At 35.9% G+C, this 26,610-nt stretch overlaps 1 protein-coding gene across 1 annotated transcript in view; it reads left to right on the top strand.

Annotated features, from left to right (window-relative positions):
• Positions 1 to 26,610, top strand: part of LOC107550960 (multiple epidermal growth factor-like domains protein 9) — a 36,728-nt gene that overhangs the window by 1,453 nt on the left and 8,665 nt on the right. Inside the window, exons 2-4 of the mRNA XM_016232420.1 lie at positions 6,622 to 6,820; positions 18,622 to 18,761; positions 23,554 to 23,703. Coding sequence (XP_016087906.1) covers positions 6,622 to 6,820; positions 18,622 to 18,761; positions 23,554 to 23,703 — 489 coding nt within the window. The remainder of the gene's footprint in view (positions 1 to 6,621; positions 6,821 to 18,621; positions 18,762 to 23,553; positions 23,704 to 26,610) is intronic.

The following is a 26,610-nucleotide window of genomic DNA, read 5'->3' as shown; positions in this document are numbered from 1 at the left end:
CATCTATCTAGCTATCTATCTATCTGTCTAGCTGTCTGTCTGTCATCTATCTATCTATCTGTCTATCTATCTGTCTATCTGTCTGTCATCTATCTATCTATCTGTCTGTCTGTCTGTCATCTATCTATCTAGCTATCTATCTATCTGTCTAGCTGTCTGTCTGTCTGTCATCTATCTATCTATCTATCTATCTATCGCTGTCTGTCTGTCATCTATCTATTCTGTCTGTCTGTCTGTCTGTCTGTCTGTCTGTCTGTCTAGCTGTCTGTCTGACTGACTGACATATTGTAAGTATTGTAATGTGCCCATACAGGCCCTTCATTGATTGAGCTGCAGGGTATTTGTCCTAACTAGTCAGTTGTTTATCTGTCCTGACTTTACCCCATCAGTACAAACAGATTCACTACCTGTGGGCTGTGTCAGTTAAAGGAAATCATCAACCAGTATTTTTCTGGTATATCCAGCTGAGATTATTTCTGTTAGAATGGTTTAATTAATGTGTTGCTAGTAGGAAATAAAGGCCACAGATTATCCATTGTGTGTATGTGTTAAAGATCAAGGTCACGCTGTTAATGAGAGTGAGGTCGACATAAATCTTGCATTTACATGAAATGGTCGTTTGGGTGCACCAATTGTTCATATGCAAGTATCTATAGACTTGGCCTTCTTTTCTATAATAATGCTAAATCCCCAAGATAACAAAACCAACAGTTATCACCAGTGCACTGACATAGGGGCCACTGACCCCAGTGATTTTGCACTGCATAGGTTTAGATGTTTGCACACGTTTATCTTGGGGAAAAAAAAACACTGAACATATTTCGAAAAAAGAAACAAGCAGCTACAGATGTTTAACCCTTCTGTGCCCTGCCATTGTGATTGGACATTCCACAGCCATTGCTCCTGATGCTGAGGTTATAATCGGGAGACAGTGTGTTCAGAAAAGCATGGACTTTGTCTAAGCCTGCCTTTATTAGGACACAGGAAGTGTTAGGGGAGCCCTTTAGATAACATCCTAAGGGCCAGAGAAAGTGGGCTAGAAATCAAGAATAGCAACTATATGGAAATATACTTCCATTTAGATTGATATTCTTCAGTATAATACAGGCATCTTGTAAAAAAGTGTCTATAATGTCCAGAAGGCATTTTTTTTTATTGTGAAGAGACCAGGGTTGGGCAAACTCAGAATTTAAAAATTGACTCTCTTTACATTCATGAGTTTTAAAAAGAATTGGCCACATCCATTTGCAAACTGAATGTTGCACTGGAATTTTAATTAGATGACATTGTGTTGGTGTTAGACTTGTGCAATTTTTGAATGTCAGAATATATATATACAGAGTTCTGGCATGAAACTCTAGATGGCGCAGTCCGATAGGTCTAACTCAATCTGATCTAATGACATCATGATCACATGGCACAGCTGAATGGTTATCTCCTGTATCGGTAGCGAATGAGCTCGCTGCTCAACATTCAAATATATGACTAGTGCTTGCTGTAGCAGTTGCAACTTGCTTAAGAAACCCTCCACCTTCCCAGCTCCACCTGTATAGATCTGCTATGTGGTGATATTATGTATGCTCTATTGGGGTTATTCATATGTGTTATATGTGCAGCAGCAGTATTTCTTACATGCTCACAGCAGCATGTTGTGGATGTATTGGCAGTAGCAAGTCTCAGTACTTGCTCTACCGCAGCAGCAGCAGCGTAGCAGATCCATTCCGCCAAGACCAAATACATTAACATTGTCATGTACATTACAATGCCAATCCCTCCAAGAGTTGTCATGACAGAAATATATATACATGTATGTATGTATATGTATATATATATATATGTATATGTATGTATGTTATTAATTATTTATTTAATTTATCTTACATTTTTATGTTTAATTATACATTTCATTAATTTGACTTTCTTAAAATTACTATTCAGTTTGATACATAAATTCAAATTCAAGAATTAATGTAGAATTTTAAAAGGCATTCCTAAGAAGGCGATTCAATTCTGAATGGTGTACATCTCTACACTGTAAAATATGACCGTGAATTTAACGGTAAAAGACTGTAAAAATGCTACAGTAAAAACCTGTTAAATGGTTAACGGTAAATTCCCCTACTATATATGGTGAAAAACTGTATCGGACATTACATGTATTGGACATTACTTTTACAGTAGTATACCGTTTTTGGAAGTGAAAAAGACTGCATAATTTACAGTGAATAACCGTAAATTGACATTCCCAGAATTCCCTGCGTTACATTTCAAATCTGATGTTTTTTTGTTGAAATAACTATGTTTCTTCATAGTTTTTTCTTATCAGTTTTGTATATTAGGGTTGTGTTACACCTAATGTTGATAAATGAATGCTTATTGCATTATTTCAGTTTCATGCGTGTTACCATGATGGTGTTTTGTGTTTGTGTGAATGACACTGTGCACCTTCTATATATGTTATTATTTAAAAGCTGCTTGTGATGGGCTTTGGTTCATCATGTGACTTTCTCATCACCACCTGCATTTGGTGGTTATCAGTGTATTACAAAGGTACAAAACAGATTTCAGAACTTCAATAGGTTGGTATATTAACATTATATCAGTAAAAACTGTAAATTTAAGTTAAAACCGTAAAACCTAAAACGTTGCTACCGTATTTTTTATGGTAAAATTCTGGCAACCACAGCTGCCGGTTTTTTACCGTTAATTTTACAGAATGTTTTTTACAGTGTAGAAACAACATCTGTTTACATGTTTCTTTTACTAATTCAGATGCATTTGCAGTAGTCAGAGCTTTCCTCTTATGAATAAGACTTTAGCTAGAGGGGCATCTGACTGCACATCTCAAATATTGTAATGGAAAAAGATAAATCCTTTATGATTTTAGAGGTGAGCGACTTTGACCTAGATCATAACAGCTGTGCATTAGATGGCCCAGTGAACTCTCTTTACCCCCTGCACTCGAGTCTGTATGCTGGAGTGGGATGAGTGCCATTTCCACTGGAGCTAATGGACAGAAGAATATGTTTGTCTGTAAGATGTGTCTACAGACTCACTCTTTCACACCGAGACACCTTTGTCAAACTATTTATTTTGTTGTCTGACACTCAGTGTCCGTCTTGTCTTTTAGCTTCATATCCAACACTGAATATCCCTTAATATACAGTGGCACCCTACTTCAAAATAAACAAATCATTTAGTTCCTGTGTTTATTTGCTGACAGTTCATTACCACATCACGCCTGAGGTCAGTGAAACCACATCACATCAAAGCTTAATCCTCTCATCTGGTTCAATTGTAATCTCTCTGTCATATTAATATTTTCCTAATATTGTCATATAGCGATGAGTCTGGTCGGCAGCCTCATTTACATGGATGTATGTATAATCTGTCAGACTGGGATGTGTAAGCTTCTTATCTGCGCCCTCCACAGCCCCCCTCAGGAGCAGAAGGTGTTTACGAACACACTCCACAGCTCCGTGTGGTAGAAGGTGTTTCTGTCCCAGCATACAAATGATGTTTTTCTCTTTCGGCATGTGCCCCTCTGGGTGACCCAGTGCAGTAAATCTGGTGAAATGGGTTCTTGGGGATGAAGGCATGAGAGATTCACAGAAAGATGTCTGGCTCTTAATGGAGTCTATTGATCTGAATCTTCAGTCATATGCATTAAACTGCATGTTGAACATGCCATTGTTAATGTTATTGGTAACATTACATTGGCTGTGTTTGTTAATAGAGGTGACTGAGTGCATTGATTATTCGGTTGTTGTATTATACACTACCACTATCAGTGTTCTCTCATTCTCACCAATGCAATAGATATATTTTGTAAAATTGTAAGCGTTTTTATTATTATTTTGATCAATTTAATACATTCTTGCATTAATTTAAACATTAATTTCTTAAAAAAAAAAAGACCCAGAACAGTTGTGCTTTTTAATATTTTTGTAAAAACCATGCTACATTTTTGTTTTTAGGATTCTTTGATGAATAGAACGTTAAAAAGGACAGCATCAATTTAATGCATACTCATAAATAAAATAATTTCCTAAAAACAAAAAAAAACATACTGACCCCTAACTTCTGAACAGTTGTAGATATTGCAGGGAGGACAATGATGCTTGTAAGGGAATTGCGATAATGATTAGAACATTTTATGATCCAAAAGAAAAGAAAATTCTGTCAACATACACAAGAACAAATGACTCTTTTTGATTTGGATCTTTTCAATGAATCAGTGGATCCAGTTCACTGAATCAGTCTGAATGATTTGCTCATCAATCAGACTGATCCGATTCTCAAGTTCACTTGGGTTCCTTCAGTGATCCGGTTACAGCTCACTGGATTACCATCAAACAACAGCTTACATTTCAGTCTGTTCCTCACATAAAGCCTGTCAAATATCTTCAGAAGATATAGTGCATGAGTTGCATGAATACCTTTTTATGCTGTTTTTTCTTCATTTTTGAAGCCTTTGTATCCATGGGAACTAATTGTATATAAAAGATTGACTAAAATTCAGGCTTTGAACGAAGTCAGGCTTTGCTTTGGAACAACATGACGGTGAGTAAATGATGACAGAATTTACATTTTTGGATTAACTATTCCTTCAACACTTCGCGTGGCTTTGATTTCTCTCCCTTGAACTAAATGACCCACCAAAGGGAAAAAGCCGTCCTCTCTAAGGGATAAGAGGTTGCTTCTGGGACATGTGCATGAACAAAGGCTGATGAATAAAAACATGTATGACATGAAAGATGGATTCAAATGCACTCTTTCATATTTACATTTTTATAAATATAGGCCACTTATGCTTTTTGAGATGAAACGCATTTGATCATAAGCAAACATAGAGGAGCTGTGGCCTAGCAGTTAGCACATGCTGTGGTGTTCATGTGGGAAAGGCAGATTCAAATCTGGTTCTTTCTACTGTCTCTATCAGTTGTATGTAAATAAATAAAAGAAAAGAACATATATAACCAACTATATTCCATTCTAGATCTAATTACAGCTGGTCTCTCTCCATATCCAGATGTTGCTGGTCAACTCAATAATTCTGAGCCAAATAATTCGGATCGATTTTTTTAAATGCAGCAACTGGAAAATCATCTTTGATTTAACGTCAGTTGATATAGAGTTGGAATTACACAAGCTGCAGTTGTTCCCAGCAGCCGGCATTTGCCTGATTTGCCTTTAGAGTTTGTGTTTTTTCTCCATGGACCTACATCCTCTCCTGCATACTAAAGATCTGCGGTCTAATATCAACTTAATGAGCTATCAGAATCAGGCTGCAGGGAGTCATTTATTACAGCCGGCAGAGATCAGCAAGATGGAGTTAGTGTGATGTGTAGCGGACTTGAACTTGAAGGAGAAATACTGCAGAGCAGCAGTGCTGCATTAACAAGACTTTATGTTTGAACGCTGTACGGGTGACAGTTTCTCGTGGATTTCTCCATTAGTATGGGGTATGTGTATCCCAAAGGGCCACTTGGAAAGTTTTTGCTTTGTTAAACCCACGTTGTAAAAAACAGTAGCAGTACAGAGCTATTTCAACTCTTACATTTAGTTTTGTTGTTGTAACGTAATATAATTAGGTTGGTTCACTGATAATTAAAACTATTTTTGACATTAAATTATAGGTTTAAATTAAGTTTAAAATCAATTATGTTAGATGTTTTTGCATGAATTAAATTTTTTTCTTCCACTTTATAAAACCAATCTGACCCTATGAGAAACTATAGAAATTATTAACAACTGTAAAAAAGATAATAAGTTTAACTGTAAAGACTGTAAAACGCTATGGTAAAAAAAAAAAAAAAAAACTTGTTTAATGGTAAGTTCACTTAATATTTACAGTAAAAAATTACAGTTTTTACTGTATACTGTTTATGAAAGTGAACAAGTCAATTTAAAAATTCTACTGAAAAAAAAAAGTTAATTTGCATTCCCAGAATTCCTTGTGGACACTGTGCATTTGATGTTTATTCTTATTCTCTTATTCTTAGTTTGGTATTTTTTCTTAATTGTAAATTTAAGTTCAATCTGTAAATCCTAAAATATTACTGCTTTATATTTGTATGGTAAAATTATGGCAATCGCAGCTGCCTGCATGTTTTTTTTTTACAGTAAACTTTAATTTTGTTTTTACGAATTGCCATGAGAATGCATTGTATAAAACAGAACAAAAAGATAAAAAATAAAGAAACATGAATTATCTAATATTTTTAACTGCTTCTTTTAATGTGAAATGATAGATTTGTAAAGGAAATCAAATGTAAAAATGACATACGTTGCAATATATGTGCAAGTTTGTGAGTACTTCTTGTTATTTATTATATGTGTCTTTAATAATGTTAAATTGTTAAGTTATGTCAAATCTGAACACATTACTGGTTTGATGTTAATTAAGGGATTCTTGATCCATACTAAATAGCCTGTGGGGTTTTGTAAGACAAAAAAATAAAAATAAATAAACACAATAATGGCTAAGAAACGCTGTCTTAAACATTAAGATATTAGGGAGAGCAGATATACAGGATGACTTTGTTGGTGCTTTATATCAATATTTGATTTGATGATCAAAAATTAATTAGCGAACCTTTGTGTGTGTTTCCTCTGAAGAGCTGGTGTGTAACTGCAGTGGTGAAGGAGTGTCGGACCCTGACGAGTGTGACCATGAGACGGGTCAGTGTGACTGTATGCCGGGTTACACTGGGCTGCAGTGTGAAGAGTGTGAGGAAGATCACTTCACCAACGGCACCATCGGCTGCCTGCCCTGCGCATGTGACTCTTTCGGTGCTGACGACTCCAGCTGTGACAGGTGAGAGGCATTGTGGGAAAAATGCATTCTTATGTGTCTTGCTATAGGAGTTAACTTGTTTGGACAGTTTGCAGATTTACAAAAGTAGACAACAAAAACAACAGAAACATTTCTTATTGTTATTTTTAGGATATATATATTTTTTTTCATAAATAGAAAGATCGAAAGAACAGAATTAGAAATTTTCTGTAATGTTATAAATGTCTTTACTGTCACTTTTGATCAATTTAATGCATCCTTGTTTAATGGAAGTACTTCTTTCTTGTATATAATTTATATATTACAAAAAAGGTACTAAATAGGGTATCTGCTCAGCCGTTTATAAATATGTATGAAATTACAGTTTTTACAGCAACTTCCATTTCTTCCAGCAGCTCTGAAATAATTATTTTTAAGCCTCAAATTGATGAATCAGTTTTCACTATTTCAATTTATGTAATTTATGTCCATTGTCCTTTTAAAACAGAAACATGGACTAAAATACTTTCTACACAATAAATCTAATTATAATTATTACACACTAACTTGATCTCTATCTTTCAAAATTGTTTAGATTAAAAATAACATTTGCTTTATTTATTAATCATTTTTAGCTTTGAGAATGTTCTCCCCAGAGGAAGATTTTAGTCGGATTTAGCTAATTATCTCCCTAAAGTATATCAGTAAACAGATAATCAGGCAGATTAGCTCAATCCTGTATTGTTTCTCTCACTCAAAACCTTGAGGACGTTTCAGTTTCCCGTTGGCATATTTCTCCTGTGCTTTAATTGTTTAGTAGGTTTACAGTGAGGCATGCTGAGTATTGCCAGTTTGAGCCTAATTAAATTCCATTCCCTGCAGGGAGCAGTTTGTTGTGATCCTGGCTTTGTTTTGGGACAAGGGCGCGAATTAAGCCTGCATTTTAACATATCTTTCTAGACGAATGTATAGTTTTGTTGGCTACAGTTGAGGAAATGAAGCATATCGGATGCTTCAGCCTCACACTATGAAGGTCATATTTTATGATCTGTTTTATACCTTCTCAGAAAGCACCCAAGCATTCGCTCTCATATATTGTCACACTGGAGAAATAGTTGATGTCTAGATATTCAGGTGGACCACCATATTTTAAATCCGTAATAAAGCTTTGATGTTGTGTGATCTTTGAAATGAAGCTTCTAATAATAATAATTCTCATTATACTGTACTTGGAAGGTTAGAGTTTTGTGTGTGGAATCACTGGTCTGCTGAGGCCGGTATCCTAGAGCTCCTCAGGGAAATTATAACAGCCAATATGAAGCCAGTGCGTATTATGAATTCTTATATTAGCATATCCTAATGGCCATATCAAAACCGAACATGCAATGCTTTTTTGTTCTTATAGAGCTTCCCATATTGCCCAAGTGAAGGTGCATCTACACATTTAAAATTACATTTGTGATGTACAAAAATTGTATGGATATTTCCTATAGGAGAGGATTATATTATTTTAATCTTACAAGACTGATTTAACTAGTATGGGAACTAAATAGTCAGTTCTACATCTCCATTATTAGCACTTCATTTTACCACATTGGCTCTTGATTGGGATTATATTCCCTGTTTATAAATTTTAACATTTGTAAATGATGACATTGTCCCTTTACCTTCACTTGTAGCATACTATTGCATACTTTTAAAAATAATAATAAAAAAGTAATTATGGAAATTATATTAGAATAATGACATGTATTATATGTATTATGTAGCTATAAAATTTATTACAGTTATTTTTTTTTCAAATTTATATTAAGTGCAGCTAGCTGAACTTTAGTGTTTTTTGACCCACTTAAGTACACTGTAATATTTTTTGAAGGTATAAATTGAACAGATTATTCTAGTATAATTAACAAGAAAATTCTACTTAAAAATGTCATATGTAATTAAGAGTGTTTCTTTGTAATTAATTAAGCAATTTCTGAGTAAAAATTATTTCTAAACCAAGTACAACTTTATATATCATTTCATAATTACTTCTATTGAATTATGGTTAAAGTGTACTGTTGAATGTACTGACAAACATTTATGGTAAACTAAAATATACATTAATGTCAATATTGAAACTTAAAATCTAATTTATTAAAATGTAATTACACATTTGTAATGATAAATTTGCAATTTAATACATTTAACATATTAACTTTAAATGTAATACTGAATAACACATTACAGTTATAATATTATAATCATGTACTTTACATGTGCTTTAGTATTTTAGTCAACACATCAAAATAAGTGTACGTGTTTAATTAACAACAACAAAAGATTGCTAAAACATTATGATTTCATATGTGCTTTAAAGTAAAACTTTTAATTTGACATTATTTCAAAAAGGAAACTTAAATCTGGAATGGACAAATACACAAACAGTACAAAGTCTCACTCCAGTAGCGCTGCTCAGCCAATCAGATTGAAGGACTGGAATATACTGTTCTATATAAACCCCAAAACAGTCACCAATTAGCATACATTGCATACCAAAAATACAGAGAGTTGTGTGATTTAAGTCAGTAAAGTATGATGCAAGTGAAGGTTTCCACTGCATCAGTTGCTTAGAAACCAGATCTTTCATGTATTCTTCCCCCTTTAGGAAATCATCGAAGTCTTTCACTTTGATAGCATCAGGCGAGGTTTAGAGCAGCCCAGTTCCACGGTTGTCATGGATGTGAAGGATGCAGGCAGGAGAATGATGCTGGCATCTCCATGGCAGCAGAGAGAGAGCGAGGGAAGGGGGGTCCAGTCGTTGTGTAACACTGACCTAGTTAATATGCAGCTGATCTGCCCCAGGGTCTCTGAAACATTAATGAGCTTTCTGCTACAGCGGCCTGTTCAACGCAGTTAGTCTCTCTGAAAACACACTCGTACACACACATACTCAACCAATCCAAATGATTAAGGAAGCCCCTGGTGATGGTATTATGATATATTAAGTGTCAAGCCGGCAGTGTTGGAGTGCTAAAAACTGGCTGTGCTGCCTGATGCTGGTCCATTTTTGCTTTTATTTGATCAAATGACATTTTAGTGTGTGGATTATAGGAATTACAAATGAAACAAGCACAGTCACTCATGAGTAATTAAATTCAGTTTTATATGAATTCAGTTTTATATGAATTCCTCAATCTCCAATTATTAAATTCAGTTTCATTTTTCGTTAATTCACAATGTGATCCTAATTAAACATTACTTTAAATGTCATGTATATTATAATGAAATAAGTATTAAATAAGTATTTTAACTTATAATTTTAACTTGTAATTTTTTTTTATGTTTTTGAAAGAAGTAACTTACAGTATGCTTACCCATGCTTCATTTATTTGATCACAAATACAGAAGGAAATGTAATATTGTGAAATATTATTACAATTGAAAATGACTCTTTTCTATGTTAATATATTGTATAATTAAATGTATTCCTGTGATGCAAAGCTGAATTTTCAGCATCATTACTCCAGTCTTCAGTGTCACATGATCCTTCAGAAATCATTCTAATATGCTGCTCAAGAACATTTATTACTATTATCAATGTTGAAAACAGATGTGCTGCTTTTCCCCCCCTCAGAATTGTTTAATAAATAGAAAATTGAGGCTGTGGGAATACCCATAATTCCTTGCACTTTAATAATTTTACCATGTACCTCAATTTATTTCACATGCAGTAGTATTTGAATTTCTTTTGATTATTATTATAGCTAATATTTTAATATGCTAATATTTTTTTATTTAATTTAATTTAATTTCAACGCTTGAAAATGTTTATTGTGAAATGTGCCGTGAGTCTTGAGTGACAGAGTATCATATTACAAATGATCTGTCAATACCATCATGCCATGCTCACACAGCTTAGATGGTGCTAATTACTAGACAGGTTTATTTCTGGTATTACAGGTATTTTCACTTATATTATGACAACAAATAACCTATATCCTTTGCCAGCCTGGATTTTTAATAGCCTGCTTTTAAAAAATCATTAAAAAAAATGTTTTTTAAGCCGCATTTGCCAGCTTTTCCTAATACACAGTGCTGTTTCTCTATCCATACGCTTGGCTTTTTTAATAAGGCTAAATTTATTGCTCGGGAATGGGGGTGGATGCGTTTAGATAAGCATCTTGATGCTAACAGCTACAAAACACCGCCCTGTTTGGTGTTTACACAAATGCTAAATGTGCCACCCTAATGAATGGTTCTGTTCAACAGCTGGCTTTAGAGACACACAGACGACGGCTCTGTCTGCTAATGAATGTCAATGCAAGGGAAGGCCGTCAGACAGGGTGTGATTGATCATTATCTGACCTTGATAATCACTCTGATTGTGTGTGTGTGTGTGTGTGTGTGTGTGTTTGGGAAACAGGCATCTTTATATGCTCTCACTGACTCATCTTTTGAGTCCAGTGTTTTTAGGAAGGGCAGATGTTTGTGTTTTGCATCTGCCACAAGAACATTTTCTCTGGTTGCATTAAAGTGTTAACAGGGGGCCTTTTTCCTCTGTTTCTTGATCTCCTTTGCTCTTTCTCTGGAGATTGTGATTGATAGGTCATATATGTCACACCTCACACTCATTCCCCAGAATGCTCTGGGAACCGAACCGTCGCCATGGCAACCTGTCTATTGGCCCGTGCACATCCACATACAGTATACACACACACACTCACCCACACGCTCTGCCACAGCAAGTGCAAATGTATCTACTAACACCCCACTAATGTTAAAAGGATGTGTGTTAGGTAACAATGCCGAGTTTTTTTTCTCTCGTTCTTTTAATATATATCTACGGTGGCAGCACACATTAGAATGTGTTAGGAGGTGTTACACCATTTCCAGTGAATGGAAACTACAGCAACCAACTTGATATGGATTTTAATAGATGCCATATTCAAGATATAAGATATGATATATTGCATTTAAGATATGATATATTCATTAATTCAGTTAGATGACAATTATTCATTATTTTGTTGACAATTACGCACATTTTCCCCTTTAAGTTTTCGTTATTGTATTACATAAACTTAGTATATAGGAAAAATAGTATATAAGAATGTATGAAAATCATCCTGATAATTTTTTATTAAAGTCAGTATTCAATTATTGTACAGCAAATAAGAAATGCATATATTCTGATGAATATTTTATATTCAATTATATTTGATATTTAATTATATTTACAATTACATTTAAGCAAAATGTTAACTTTTTAAATGTTAAGATTTTTTATAATCGTGTGCATGCATGTGTATATATGTGTCTGTGTTGTAAAATATATGCATGTGCCTTATATTTATTTATTTGATTGTATTATGTAAATAGTGTGTGTGTATATAAAGAGTGTATATATATTTGAAACATACATTTTTTACATTGTGACATTATTTTTTACACAAATTAAAAGATACAGTACAACATATTGCACACACTGTACATCTGTTTCTCACTAGCTCATTTTCACTTGCATCAGATTAAATATGTATCTTCTCTGACTAAGATGTAGTCAAAATAGGGTGTAGCACTCTTTGTCTTTTTTTCCCCTCTGTCTCTCTTTCTGTTTTTTTTCACTCCCCTGCTTCCTCTAGGCCAGTAATGCATAATTTAAGATGTGTGTCTGTATTTATTCATTCAGATTACAGACTGTGTGAGTGTATGAAGGTGCAGAGCAGGTGTGATTCTTCAATGCATTGCAGGAAGCTTCTGTGCGAATATATATATATACATTATATATATATATATATTAGGGGTGGAATGGTTCGCGGAAAAAAATAGAACCATACGGTTCTCCACACATGGTTCGGCACACGCTAGGACCGTGGTTCAACTTAAAGGGGTCCTATTATGCTCTTTAGAGGCTCTACAATGCCTCTCTCCTCAATCTGGCATGAACAGCTCGAATAGTTCCTGTATCAAATGAAGGCCCGCCTTCTGAAACACGAAATGTGCTGTGATTGGTTAGCTGGGCCAATGTGTGTTGTGATTGGTTAGCTGGGCCAGTGTGTGCTGTGATTGGTTAGTTGGGCCAGTGTGTGCTGTGATTGGTTAGCTGGGCCAGTGTGTGTTGTGATTGGTTAGTTGGGCCAGTGTGTGCTGTGATTGGTTAGCTGGGCCAGTGTGTGCTGTGATTGGCAGCATTCGCGCCTGGTCGGGAAATGTCATGCTCCTTACCATAGCCGCCTGCAGCTTCAGTGTAAATATTGCGTCAAAATCAAATTAATTTGAGCGTGATTTAAACCCTGGTTATTGTAAGCACTCTAAATTCGTCTGCCTTGGGAAAGCTAGCGTGTCTCCGGCATAGTGATAACACTGGTTGCCTTCTCTAGTGCAGCTCAACCAGGTCTCGTCCCATTCGTCGATATTTGTGATATCACAAATCGCAGAAAATATGCATTGTAGTCCAAACGAGTCTTTTGAAAAGTGACTTCTGTTAAATAAAATATCTCCTTTTGAAGTGGACTTTGAACTTTGTAACTTTGCAGATATTTTTTATGCTCAAACAGCAACATTACAGACTAACTAAAGTTGAAAAAGTGAAAAAGCATAATAGGTCCCCTTTAAATCTGACAACGCGTCTGTAATATGGTTTGCTATAAATAACACGTAAAACAAACAGGGTTCGGCTAATATATGTTTCTGTTGATGGATGCGCATTCTGGCTTCCCAATACATTACAACAACAGCGATGAGAAAAAAAACAGCACACGTTGATATCTGTGTTTAAGCTAAACTCATTTAAGCTTTGCCAGTTTAAACCTTTAAAAGCCAGAGGACGTGAGCTCGCGCACGCAGTGAGAAGATTTGTGCGTGCGCTCATCCGAAGTGCAAACCTCCGCCTCAGAACATGCGCAAATATTAAGCTCTCTATGAAGTATAGTGTTTAAAATGGACAAATTCACACAAAAATTATGTCAAAATGCCCGTCTTGGTAAGTATCCTATAGCAGACGTAGCCGGCTGAACGTACTGGATCAGTGCATTCTCTTAAAGTGATAGCACTTTCTTAATATTAATCAAACAGCAACAACAAAGAAATCACTCACTGCTCTTGATTGAATAGCTTTTGTAGCTTTAATAAAGATGAATCTTTAATTTATACAGTCATATGCAATGCTGTTTTACATTTCATTACTTTATTCAATTTCTGTACCTAAAAACTAATGTTAGAAGTTTCAAAGTTCAGTTTCAAAAACTGAAAATCACTGTTTATTTTATTTATTTGTATCTTTACTCTATTGTATTTATTTGTGCTGTTGCTTGTAGTTAGATAGATTATTCTTATTTTCTTTATTTTTATTTGACAGTATAGTTTTTGCCTAAACAGCACATACCGAACCATACCGAAACCGTGACTCTAAAACGTGATACAAACCGAACAGTAAGTTGAACCGCTCCACACCTAATATATATATATATATACAGTGGGTACGGAAAGTATTCAGACCCCCTTAAATTTTTCACTCTTTGTTAAATTGCAGCCATTTGCTAAAATCATTTAAGTTAATTTTTTTTCCTCATTAATGTACACACAGCACCCCATATTGACAGAAAAACACAGAATTGTTGACATTTATGCCGGTAAAAAAGTTTGTCTGTTTACTGTTGCTGGAATTAGATGGTTGAGATGACTGCAGAGACGGATTCTACATTTGTGAGATGAACACACTCCTGTTATTTTCAGTTGATCGGAGAAAAGGATAAGAATGCTTAGCAATATGTGTGACACCAAACTCTCAAAATGGAGAAATAGCACGAGTAAAACCTGGAAACACTGGACTGGTGCCACTAACACTAAGCTATCCGAGAGAGCTGCGGGGTCGGAGAAGAGAAAAAAGGCGGCGCACGAGCGCAGACAAGAAACAAAAATTAATTTGAACTAAAAATAACAAAATCTGTTTTCGTTAAATCATAAGTCTATATGACTATGCCGTTCCGCTGTGAGGATAATTAAAATTTAGGCTATTAGTTTAGGCTACTCCTCATTGAGAATGTTTATTTTTTATTTATTTATTTTTTTTAAACAGGTCTATTAATTTATACAATTGAATTATAGGACTCTAATTAAAATTATTAACACTGCAGTCATCGATGAAAATTAAGAGCAGCTTTATTTCGTGCACAGATTTTCAAAAACAACCTGTTTAACGCGAAATATGTTTCTTCTCATGTTTTTCACTATAGGCTATGGGCCACAAGAGAAATATTAAGGGAATAATTTAAGACAGGTATATATCATCATCAGCCTATATTGAAGTAATTTTGTCTTTTGTTGTCTCAGAGAATATGTGCCGTTAATGCAGCGTTAGAAAGCTCCGTCAGTGTTTTTACTTTCACTTTCTCTGTAGTGAATTGACTGACGTTCACCGGCATAACTCTTGCACAGTTTGCGCGTTGCTTGCTTGTTTTGCTTGACCCCGCCCCCATAATATCAATCGTTTATGGGCCACATATTAGGCATTTTTTTAAATGTTCATTTTTTTTTATGTTAATGAAAGTGACACCAAAAATAAGGGAACATCATTAGGAAATCCTTAGGGGGCTATGCCGGGGCTAAGCAAGTTTCTGATGGGCCCCGTCAAGCCCCGCCCTAGCGCCGCCACTGATTAGCCTAATTCGTTTTGGCTTGTTTAGCAACTTATATTTTCATTATTGTTTTCTTCTGAAACCATTCAAATTTGCCTATAGGCTAGGTATTGTGTTTATTGTTTGTACATTATAACATTTCGCTTTATTTACCGGTGTTATTTATGAATGTAATAATGCGGTTTCTGCTTATCTGTGTTTACCCTAAACTACAACGTAACATTAATGTAGACCTACTTACCGGCATCTAAATATGATTTTATAATTGTATTCTATATAGACCTACCACATTACCCTCCACTGGGTGTAGAATGAGCAGCAATAAACTACATTTGGGGATTTTATAATACTTCTGTGGATATTTTAGTGAGAGTAACTCAAAAGTAGTGTAACGCATTACAATTCAGAGACAGTAATATTGTAATGTAACTAATTACTTTCAAAAGACAGTAACTAGTAATATATAACAATTCTAATTTAAAATAATCTTGTCGGTTAACGGTTAGCAATCGGTTAGCGAGCGTCGGTTAGGAAAAATAACCGAAATGAACATCCCTAGTGCGAAACTCAAGTGTCACAATTTCCATAAGTTATATCGACAACTCGCCTGTAAATGTGGGTGGATGATGATGATGACGATAACATTGATGATGTTGATCCTGTCCCTATTTTAAGAGCCATTTATTGGCAATATTTTGACAATTTACATCTTCCCTTTAAATGTCATTACAGTATTATAAAAAAGTATTTAATAAATGAATTATTAATGTATGTTTGTATTTCATTTATATTTCTTAAGGCAGTGGTCACCAACCTTTTTAGGCCCAAGATCCCTGACCTCTGCCTTTATGAAAGACAAGAGCTACCTATTGAAGAATTGATAGAAAAAGACATCCCAGATTGACTCAAATTTGAGGCCTTTTACTTAGTATTTTAATTAGTGATGCGCCGATCATAGCGGATTCAGAATTCAGATTTTCTTTTCTTTCTTTCTTTTTTTTTTTTAACTAGCAAATTGGATTCTGATACTGATACTGATTTTTAAGCAAATGTATTTATTGGCTATTTGCTTTATAACAAACAAACTGGCTTTAAACAAAAATCTAGCCATTTGAAATTAGAGGCAACCACTGCATTTTTAATCACGATCTGCACAGGCAGTTGTTTTTGATTTGATTTAGATTAATTTCAGGATTTAAAACAAAAACAGAATGGTCTGATTTTAGGTGTTATTTACTACATGCTACATAAAACATCTGCACAAAACAACAGCAGGTCTGAATGAGACTCTCTGACAGCAGGTGGCACCTATGAACAGGGTTGCCAGGTTTTCGCAATAAAACTAGTCCAATCTCGTTTCGAGGAGGGTTCCCCTGTATAAATCATTCCGAGGGTAAAATACACGTTTTCCGGCGGGGATATTCCAGTAAAATTCACATTCCAGGGACTAAACATCACGTTACTGGGGTCGCTTCAACCCGCGGACATGAACAACAACCCGCGGCAACAGAGTTAAAGTAGCCCAATTCTGCGGGAAAACCGGGGACTTAGCAACACTGCTTATGAACCGACCGCAATATAGCGTTTCCTTGGTTACCGCTGTAAACAAAGCAGAGTTGCGCTTTATACGGAGAAGAAAATGCCATTGCCATCAAAACTTTTCTCAAGACAGTTCCCTTCAGTGATACATTAATATAACCCCATAAATGTAATGCATTTTTGTACTTATTTTACTGTTTTTTTTTCTGGATCTACTGGAACAGTGATAAAGATCTAATTTACCAGTAGATCGCGATCGACGGGTTGGCGACCATTGTCTTAAGGCATCAAACTAACTGCCCATTGGAAAAAAAAAATGCTTTATTTCTTTCTCCCTCTTTCAAAATCTTCTTACTTCTTCTCAAATCTCCTCTTTCTTTTGTGCTTCATGCGTGGGCTCTTTTATCGCTGCTGTTGTTGTTTTTCTGGGGTCCCCAGCGTTGAGGTCCTGTCAGCATGGCTGAGCGCTTTAAGCTTGTCCCACGAGTGTCATCATCTGCCCCTCTCTCATCTATCACTCGCTCTACACACACACACAAGAACCAATCACACAACCCCTGGAAACGCCACCTCACCTTAACCTTCACCCCAGACCTGACGCAACAGCCCTGGGGTGTGAGAGTGTGTGTGTGATTGGGGGATATGGAGGCGTGTTTATGTGTTTGGGGAGTAGACTAATGACTGTTTTACAAGAGTGAGGACTAAAGCATCCATTAAATGACATCATAATCAGCAAAATTACTAAATGAAAGAGTGATAAGCATAAGGGGTCATTAGTGGACTTGCGAAGGCAAGCATCCCTATAGCTATTGCTTAAACACAGTGTTTGGGATTTAATCTCAGTGGTAGTTTCTCTGTGGGCGCAGAAGCCACTGGAAGTACAGTTTGAAATCTGCCATCTTTGCTAATGGATGTTCAGTTCTGGCCAATCACATGAGCTGCAATTGCCATGTGACGCTTCAGAAAATGTAAAAATACTGTATAATTAGTGGTTGTGTGATTTTGGTTCTACATCTGATCCCTGTTGACAAATCCAGCATATGCTGGTTGGGTATGATTTGAGCTGGTTATGCTGGTCTTGAGCTGGTTCTAAGCAACTAGCTCCTGCTCAGGACCAGCTCATGACCAGCTTAAACCAGCTCAAACCAGCTGTCATGCTTCAAAACATACCTAGCCAGCATATGCTGGTTTTTTCAACAGGGGTTTACTCACTTCCAACAGCTTATGTAGTTTCAGTAGTCAGACTGCTGTTATTATGGGTTGACAACTTTATAGGCGCATTGAGATTAAACACAGTTAGTGTGTGTGTGTGTGTGTGTGTGTGTGTGTGTGTGTGTGTGTGTGTGTGAGAGAGAGAGAGAGATGCAGAGGGATTCCTGGAATCCGGTCTGAAGCAGCAGATGGTTTTCAAATGTGGTCTGGGCCACAGGTCCCTCATGTGTACCCACATGTAGAGATGGTGGAATTAAAAAATGAAAGGTCTAGAGTGCTTTAAAGTGTGCATGACTGCATTTTAAACCAGGATTGTTAGCTGTCTAGGGCAAAGCCATGTGTGTGATCAGATACCACAGGAACTGGATGCACAGAGGACACAAAATGTCCAGGCTGCCAGTGTCATAAATGTTGTCAAGCAGTGATTTAGTGTTTTTTTTCATGTGTGTTTTCTGTGTTTCTCTCTTGCAGCTCAGGGCTGTGTAAGTGCAAGACAGGTGTATACGGGCCCAAGTGTGACGACTGCCACCCTGGATTCTTTCACTTCAGCAGCACAGGATGCCAACCGTGCCAATGCAACAACCACTCTACCTACTGCCACCCTCAGTCAGGTCAGTCCAGCACACGTTCAGCATCATTTAAAGGGGTCTTGACATGAGAAACCAAATTTCCCTTGATCTTTTGTTACAGAAGAGGTCTTTGTATGCTTAATAAATCCTGCAAGTTTAATAACTTAAAGGGATAGTTCACCCAAAAATGAAAATTCTGTCATTAATTACTCACCCTCATGTCGTTCCAAACCTGTCAGACCTTCGTGCATCTTCAGAACATAAATTAAGATGTTTTTGATTAAATCTGAGACCTCTCTGACCCTCCATAGTCGTGGTACTCTCCACAATGGCGGCGCACCGCTGCATACAGGATGAGGAGAAGAACAATTGTTGAATAAAGCCGTTATTTTAGTTTTCTTTGCGCACAAAAAGTATTCTCGTAGCTTCGTAAAATTACGGTTGAACCTCTGATGTCACATGGACTATTTTACCGATGTCCTTACTATGTTTCTGGACCTGGGAACATTGCAGTTGTGTTTCTGTCTATGGGAGGGTCTGAGAGCTCTCGGATTTAATCAAAAATATCTTAATTATTTTTCCCCGAAGATGAACGAAGGTCTTGCGGGTTTGGAAAGACATGAGAGTGAGTAATTAATGACAGAATTAAAATTTTTGGGTGAACTAACGCTTTAAAATGTCCTCATCATCAATAAAAAAAGCATTTATGTAATAACCCTCAGAAAACTGCTTGTTTTGGATCCGAGGGACAAGGTGATGTCAGCTGGGCACAGTCGTTTGCATAAACACTATCTCCAGAGGAAGACATTGACGAAAAGTCATCTTCTCACCATAGGCCCCGCCCACTGGCATTCAGTCACTTAACAGCACTTGATGACGCTGAATGTGAGCATCGCGTTGTGTCAAAAACAATTAGAAATTACAATCACTGCCGCTATCTTGTCTACACTGGATACAGTATACAGATGCGCGTTCACTTTCTGACACAGTCCACGTGCTTGAGTCTGTCGTCAATAGGGCAAATGGAGTGAATGAGCGTTTGCTGTGACGCGTTTTGTTTAAACAGCTTGTTTGCGTCTTTGTACAGATATCAGAAGGATTCCAGCGTAAGGAACAAGTGGATAGTTTATTTTTAATGGCACACGTGTCAGAGGATTGATCGGAGCATTTTGTTTTGTAAATGAGGCAAAGTGTCATGTAGAGTTCACAAAGAAACATTTGTTGAAAGATAAAGCAGTACTAGATTTGACTGCATCAACTGTAAGTAAATTATTTCATATTGCTTTGTCTGGAAATGACCGTTTTATTTTGATCATGTTGTCAAAACACACAAAACGTGCAATAGCGTGGGGGCGTTGATACTGTTTCCTATGCAATGACGTTAGCCAATCATAACAGTGGCTGATTACTGAGAAGGCTTAAAGGACATGCCCCTTAAAAACTGCCTGTTTCTGAGAGAGGTTGAAAAATCTTTTTTTCACATATTTATTAGTTTTTTTTTGTGCAAAAAACTTTATTAACGTAATAAGTAAACCTCAAGGAACATATTAAAATAAAAATAAAAATCCATGTCATGACCCCTTTAAAGGGTGGTAAAAACACCTATTTCAGAACCGGTTAAACAACACAACACACCAACTGCTTCTGATCCAGTCAATTTCATAAATGCACATTGTGATTCACCAATGCACACAACAAAATGAACCAATATAGCATACATGGGTTTTGTAAGTCCACCGTACATTGCTTGCACAAATACATACAGCCAGAGGCGGACAGTAGTGAAGTATTTTTACTCCGCTGTAAAAGTACTTTTCAAGTGTCTGTACTTTGTCAGTGTTTTTCTTTAGAAAACTTTTACTTCACAACATTTCAAAGCATAATATTGTACTTTTTACTGCACTACGTTTCATATTAAATATCATTTAATACTTAATTACATTAGAAATCTAGTACTTTCTTACTTTTACTCAAGTAAAAGTAATTCAGAGTTGTACTTGAGTACAAGAAACTACTACATTTTCAATGTTCTTAAGTAGTAGGTAAAAAAAAACGTTTATTTATGAAACGTAGTGCAGTAAAAAGTACAACATTATGCTTTGGAATGTAGTGAAGGAAAAGTTTTCCAAAGAAAAACACTCTGATAAACTACAGATACTTAAATTTACACGAGTAAAGTAAAAATACTTCACTACTGTCCAACTCTGCATACAGCTATAGTTTAATGCATTTGTACTCTGCAGAAACTATATATGAGCACACTGTTGCATTTCTATTAACTTTTGGAACTGTTATTTTGCAGTGTTTATTCAAGCTGTTTGATCAGTTATATCAAGAAGTTCTAAAGACCGGTTACACTCGTGGTATGGATGGGTCATGGTATATATGATGGGCTAAATATGATGAATTTATGCCATTCAGAACTCTTACAAAGTGAAAACAAACACTCTGGCGATCCATGTACGGATTTCTCACACATCGTTCATGATCTCAGTTTGAAGCATCTGTCATAGTGAAGCATCACCATGAGTGTGAGAAAATATACATACTCAACACATGCTTATATCATAGTTAACACTAAAAAGATTTTAAACCTGGAAGATGAAAATAGCACAAAAAAGCTCCAAATTAACTATAGTTTCTCTTACAATTAAAATGAATGGATGCTAATCTTACATTGTCTGCTAACGTTGTGCAAAAAATCTCACATCTCTCTGTTAAAATCTTAGAAAATGTAGTTTAATGTCTCTCTACATTGAATATTGAGCTAAATACAACTTCAAAAACAGGAATTATATCCATAAGATCATCCACCTTGACAAAGAATTGAACTGATCTGGTTCTTGTGTTCAATTCTCTGCAGGTGAAGATTGTCTATATTTCAGTCAAGCTATACTTTCTCTTTTCATACAAGAATATTATGATACTTTTGTTTTGGAATTACATTTTTCTTTGGAATCAAAAAATTTATTTTTTGGGTGAACTGTTCCTTTAAAATGATATCTCCAGATTTGAGATTGACTCACCTAGAGCGATTCATCACAACATCCTCCACACTTCCCTCTCTTTTTCTCTCTTCTTCCATGTATCCTAGACAACCTGGACTTAATTAACCTAAATTTGAATCAGGACCAAAAAACCCTATCAACATAATGATCATGCTGATGTGTGTGTGTGTGTGTGTGTGTGTGTGTGTTAATTTGTTAAGCAAACCTGCTGACATTTGAGAAGTGTAGGCGTTTTTGCCTTAAATCATTTCACCCGGGCCTCAGTCTACTAAAGTCACAGATGTGTTTGTCAACTGCTTGTTCAAGTGCATGTGCGCGTGTGTGTATCTAGGAACCCATCTGTCTCTGTCTTTCCCTCTCTGCAGTGTGTGTGTGCAGATGGTAGCTGGTAACCTTTCCTCGATGCAGAGAGCCACAGTCAGATTTACAGCCCTCCTCAGTCATAAAACCCAATCAGCATCTCCAGAGACTGCTTACAGTTCATAGACTCACAGCCGCCCTGCAGCATAATACCACACACACACACGAGACAGGCAGTAACTCACAGAGCCAAAACAATAGTGCGCAAAGTACACAAAGGCTTTTGGCCAGTTAGATTGCGTTGTCATTGTCCACGCAAAACTCCTACTGGAAAACTGTAACTTACAGCTTCAAATGTGATAAAGCCTAAACCAAATGCAGTGCTTTCATGTAATTGTAACAAAGAAGAATAATATAAGCTCTGAAATTAAGAGTGAACATAATTAAACCATAGGCAAAATCTCTCCAAAATAACAAAGATATACAGACACAAGATTGCATATTTTCATCAACCACAATATGTATCATACATGTACAAAATATGTACTATTAAGGTACTAATACGCACACTTTTTTCTCTAATAATTTTAGGCTTTCATTAACGTTTATAAACATTATTATAATATTAAGTACATAATGCTTAATATTTTCTGTTAATTTCAATTAATATACTTGAAATTACATGCAACTTTGGTTTATAGTATAATATAATTTTTTTATATAAAAATAAACTGCTTACCTGTTAACAGATTAGCTACACTTGCGTGCGTGTGTGTGTGTGTGTGTACTGTATATATATATATATATATGTGAATATATATCATAAGTATATGAATGAAAAACGTCAAAGCTAGTGTTATTTTAGTTTTATTATATACCACTATCCTATTTATTAGTACTTTAAATTATCCTTTATTTTTAGATTTTAAGTTTTAATTTGAACTTTAAATGTAATTAAATTTTAATTAATTTTAGTTAATTATGTGTTTTATCATTTTTTTAAATATTTCTATTTAGATTTTTTTTCTTATTTTGCTTTACTTATTTTTTTACTTATTTAACTTTTAATTGTAGTACTTCAACTGAATATAAATGAATATTTATATTTTATTTTAGTTCATCTTAATTTCAATGAACAAAAATAAAAATGAATAGTTTTTGTCAACATTAACAGCACTGACAGAAACTGTGGCCTTTGTTTTATACCTCTCCACTTGAAAACCCTGATCTTGAATGTTAACTAGAGCTCCAGTACAGCATTTCTTAGATTGAGGCCTAAATCATCAAGAAATTACCTAGTGCCATTTAAGACCGAGAGCACTTTAAACATAAGCTTTAAACTGGTGATAGGTTCTTCTCTGAAAAAGCAGATTTCTTTGTTTTAGAAAGAGCTTTTCAAGGCTCACTGTGCTAAACTAGCCCTTACCTTATATAATGATTTATATAAGATTCTCAGGAAGTCTGATGTTCAGTCAGAACTATTGCTAATGATCAGTTGTTCTGTATATTCTCCTTCTCTTCCTCAGGTATTTGTTTGGACTGTCAGGACAAGACTCAGGGCCACAACTGTGAGGAGTGTCTGCCCAACTTCTACCGGCGTCATGGTGAGGGGTCCGTGGACACATGTCTGCCTTGTCCCTGTTCCTCCGAGAGCTCCAGCAGCAGCTGCCATCTCGGTGAGTCTGCGTCTCTGTGACACAATGACAGGGGTCAGGGCAGCTTCGGTGCTCAGCACATGATGTCCGGAAAGTGACTGGGAATTATTCAGCAGGGCAGAACAATAGTAGGCACAGAAAGTTCGATTTTGATGTGAGATGTGATGATAAACATTTTTCCTTTTTGCATGACATGCACTGATGGATCATGTACAAGAGGACCAGGACATTTACATTTCCGGTCAAAAGTCTGGAATAATTCAGATATTTTGATGTTTTTGTCATTTATACACAACCTGGTACTAAATCTTTGTCACAGCTAAAAATTTGTATGGTACTGAAGAGCCAATCAGCGGCTTTGTTTCCATCTCAGCTGCCTTTCCATTGGATGCACTTGCACAGCAACAGCTATGGTGATGTGGCTTTGGGTTGTCACTTTACATTTACGGTCACTGGAGCCTGAGGAGGAAAGTCAATGAGCCAGCGTGAGGAAGAGAGAGAGAAAGGGCACTGAAAGTTCAGAACTCTTATATAAGTGTACTCACTCAGTATTATTTATATATTTATAGGCCAAATATGTAATGCATAATGTACAGTCAACCGATCATTATATTTGTACTAATAGTGATCGTCAGACTGTACATTATGCCAGCTATTTGTACTTAACAAACCAACAAATAAATATATATAATGTGGACATGAAATATTTATTTGAGTTTAATAGTGTCTTATAAAGGAGAGAGATGGAAAATGCAAGAGAGTGGAAGATGAGGGATCTGAAGCAGTACAGAAGTCAACAGCGTGTCAATAGGCCCACAGCTGTCTTTCACTGTCCACAAAAGATGGTTCATTTTAAGTTTTCATTTTGTGGAGTGGTGTAATAGTTAAAGATGTGGGCTAATGACTGAAAGGTTGTAGATTTAAATCCTGCAAGACTCACCAATCCACCATTGTGCTCTTGAGCTGAATGATTGGACCCAGGTTACTCCTATAAGTGTACTTGAAATTTCCATCGATCTGCTAAGTAACTACCTATTAAGCTGGGTATCCACCAAAACGCTCAGAGAAAAATTGTGCAAATATTTAAATAAAATAATTTAATAAATAATTACATTTAAATAAATAATTAATACATATAATTTAAATACAATTATTTAACTATAAATGTTAATAAACAATTTAAATCAAATCTTTAATGTAATGGTTATAAATATAATCATTAATTAATAGAATATTTATAATAAATCAATAACTTGATAAATACTAATAAATAATTTAATAATTTGAAAATAATTGATTATATAAAATAATTCATATAATACTGACAAATAAATAAAAGGGATAAAATAAAAACAAAAATAAAATGATACAAAATAATAAAATAAGCTAAAATATAGAATTTGACATCAGTACTGCTTAATTTTGCTTTTTAAAGAGGTTGAAAATCATGAGAATAATTGAAAAAAAAAATCTTTTTTTTCAGGTTTATACATCTAACAGTACTTTTTACTGTGGAAAAATTACAGATAGAGAGAGAGATAGATAGATAGACAGACACAGAAATGTCCCACCGAACTTCCTGTTTTAACAGGAAATACCTCAACACAGGTAGGAAAACTGATGTCAAGCCATTTCTTGGGGTCTTTCATAGTTACAAAACACTCAAAAAGAGCAAAAATTCTAGGCCAAATGTGTGTGTGTTTATTTCTAAACACTTGAGTCGTCTCCCCTGGTGACGCTGGAGGTGGTGAAGCCTCATCTGTTGGCATCACACTGTCTGTAGCTGGAGCATGAGGCTGGCACAGGCACGGCCCACGAGATCTCATGGCAGGAACGGGAGGAGTGCTGAAATGAATGCCTCTGCCGTCTGGCCGCTTCCTTCTGTCACTGGCCGGCAATTTGTCTCTGTCTCGTGTCACAGGCTGTGGCAGCGAGGGGGTCCGTGTGGGGGGAGATCTGCTTCAGGGAGGGGTTGCCCTGGCAACAGCGGCCATTGAGGAAACTGATCAGCGGTGTCATGAATATTGAAACTGCAGAAGCTTGCATTACTGCATGATGTTTCTGCTAGCAGGCGGTTGTAGCTCAGTCAGGGAGTGCTGCAGCAGTCAGGCAGGTCAGGATGTTAATCTAGCACAGTCATTCACACATCCTGCTAACTGGCTTTCTTTCCAATCATGAATATTTCATTGATGACACCGGTTGTGTGTGTGTGTGGGCCAGTGCTGAACACACTTAAGAGTCTTAAGGATGGCTCCTCCTTCTGATTCCACTTACAGGCACATCACGGCAATACCATGATTTTTGGGTATGGTACTGTGGTAATACCTTGGCATTTTTAAGTATCTTGGAGTACCATAGTGTTTCTATCTATCTATCTATCTATCTATCTATCTATCTATCTATCTATCTATCTATCTATCTATCTATCTATCTTCATCATGTCATTTTATTCTGCACTTTTGTAGAATATTGTATCAGGCTTCAATTTTGGTGCTATGGCGCCACCTAGTTGTCTGAGTTGGAACTACAAGTTGTCCCTAAAAATATTTTACACTGTTTACTTAAAAAACACTTGTAAGATGCTAAAGAGTACGGTATATATATATACTACAGCAAAAGATAGAAATAAATGACTTAAAAACATTGTTTAGCTGGTGAAAATACTAATGTTCTAATCATTTTGGCCATCACTGCATATACAGGTGGATCTCAATAAATTAGAATGTCGTGGAAAAGTTCATTTATTTCAGTAATTCAACTCAATATACCAAGCTAACCCGTATACCAAGAAAGCACCAAAAGTTGGTTAAATGACCATGGTGTTGGTGTGCTTGACTGGCCAGCAAACTCACCAGACCTGAACCCCATAGAGAATCTATGGGGTATTGTCGAGAGGAAAATGAGAAAAAAGAGACCAAAAAATGCAGA

The sequence above is a fragment of the Sinocyclocheilus grahami genome, unplaced genomic scaffold, assembly GCF_001515645.1.
Source record: "Sinocyclocheilus grahami isolate Dianchi unplaced genomic scaffold, SAMN03320097.WGS_v1.1 scaffold410.1, whole genome shotgun sequence".
Taxonomy (NCBI): Eukaryota; Metazoa; Chordata; class Actinopteri; order Cypriniformes; family Cyprinidae; genus Sinocyclocheilus; species Sinocyclocheilus grahami.
This window is presented reverse-complemented; position numbering and strand designations above follow the sequence as displayed.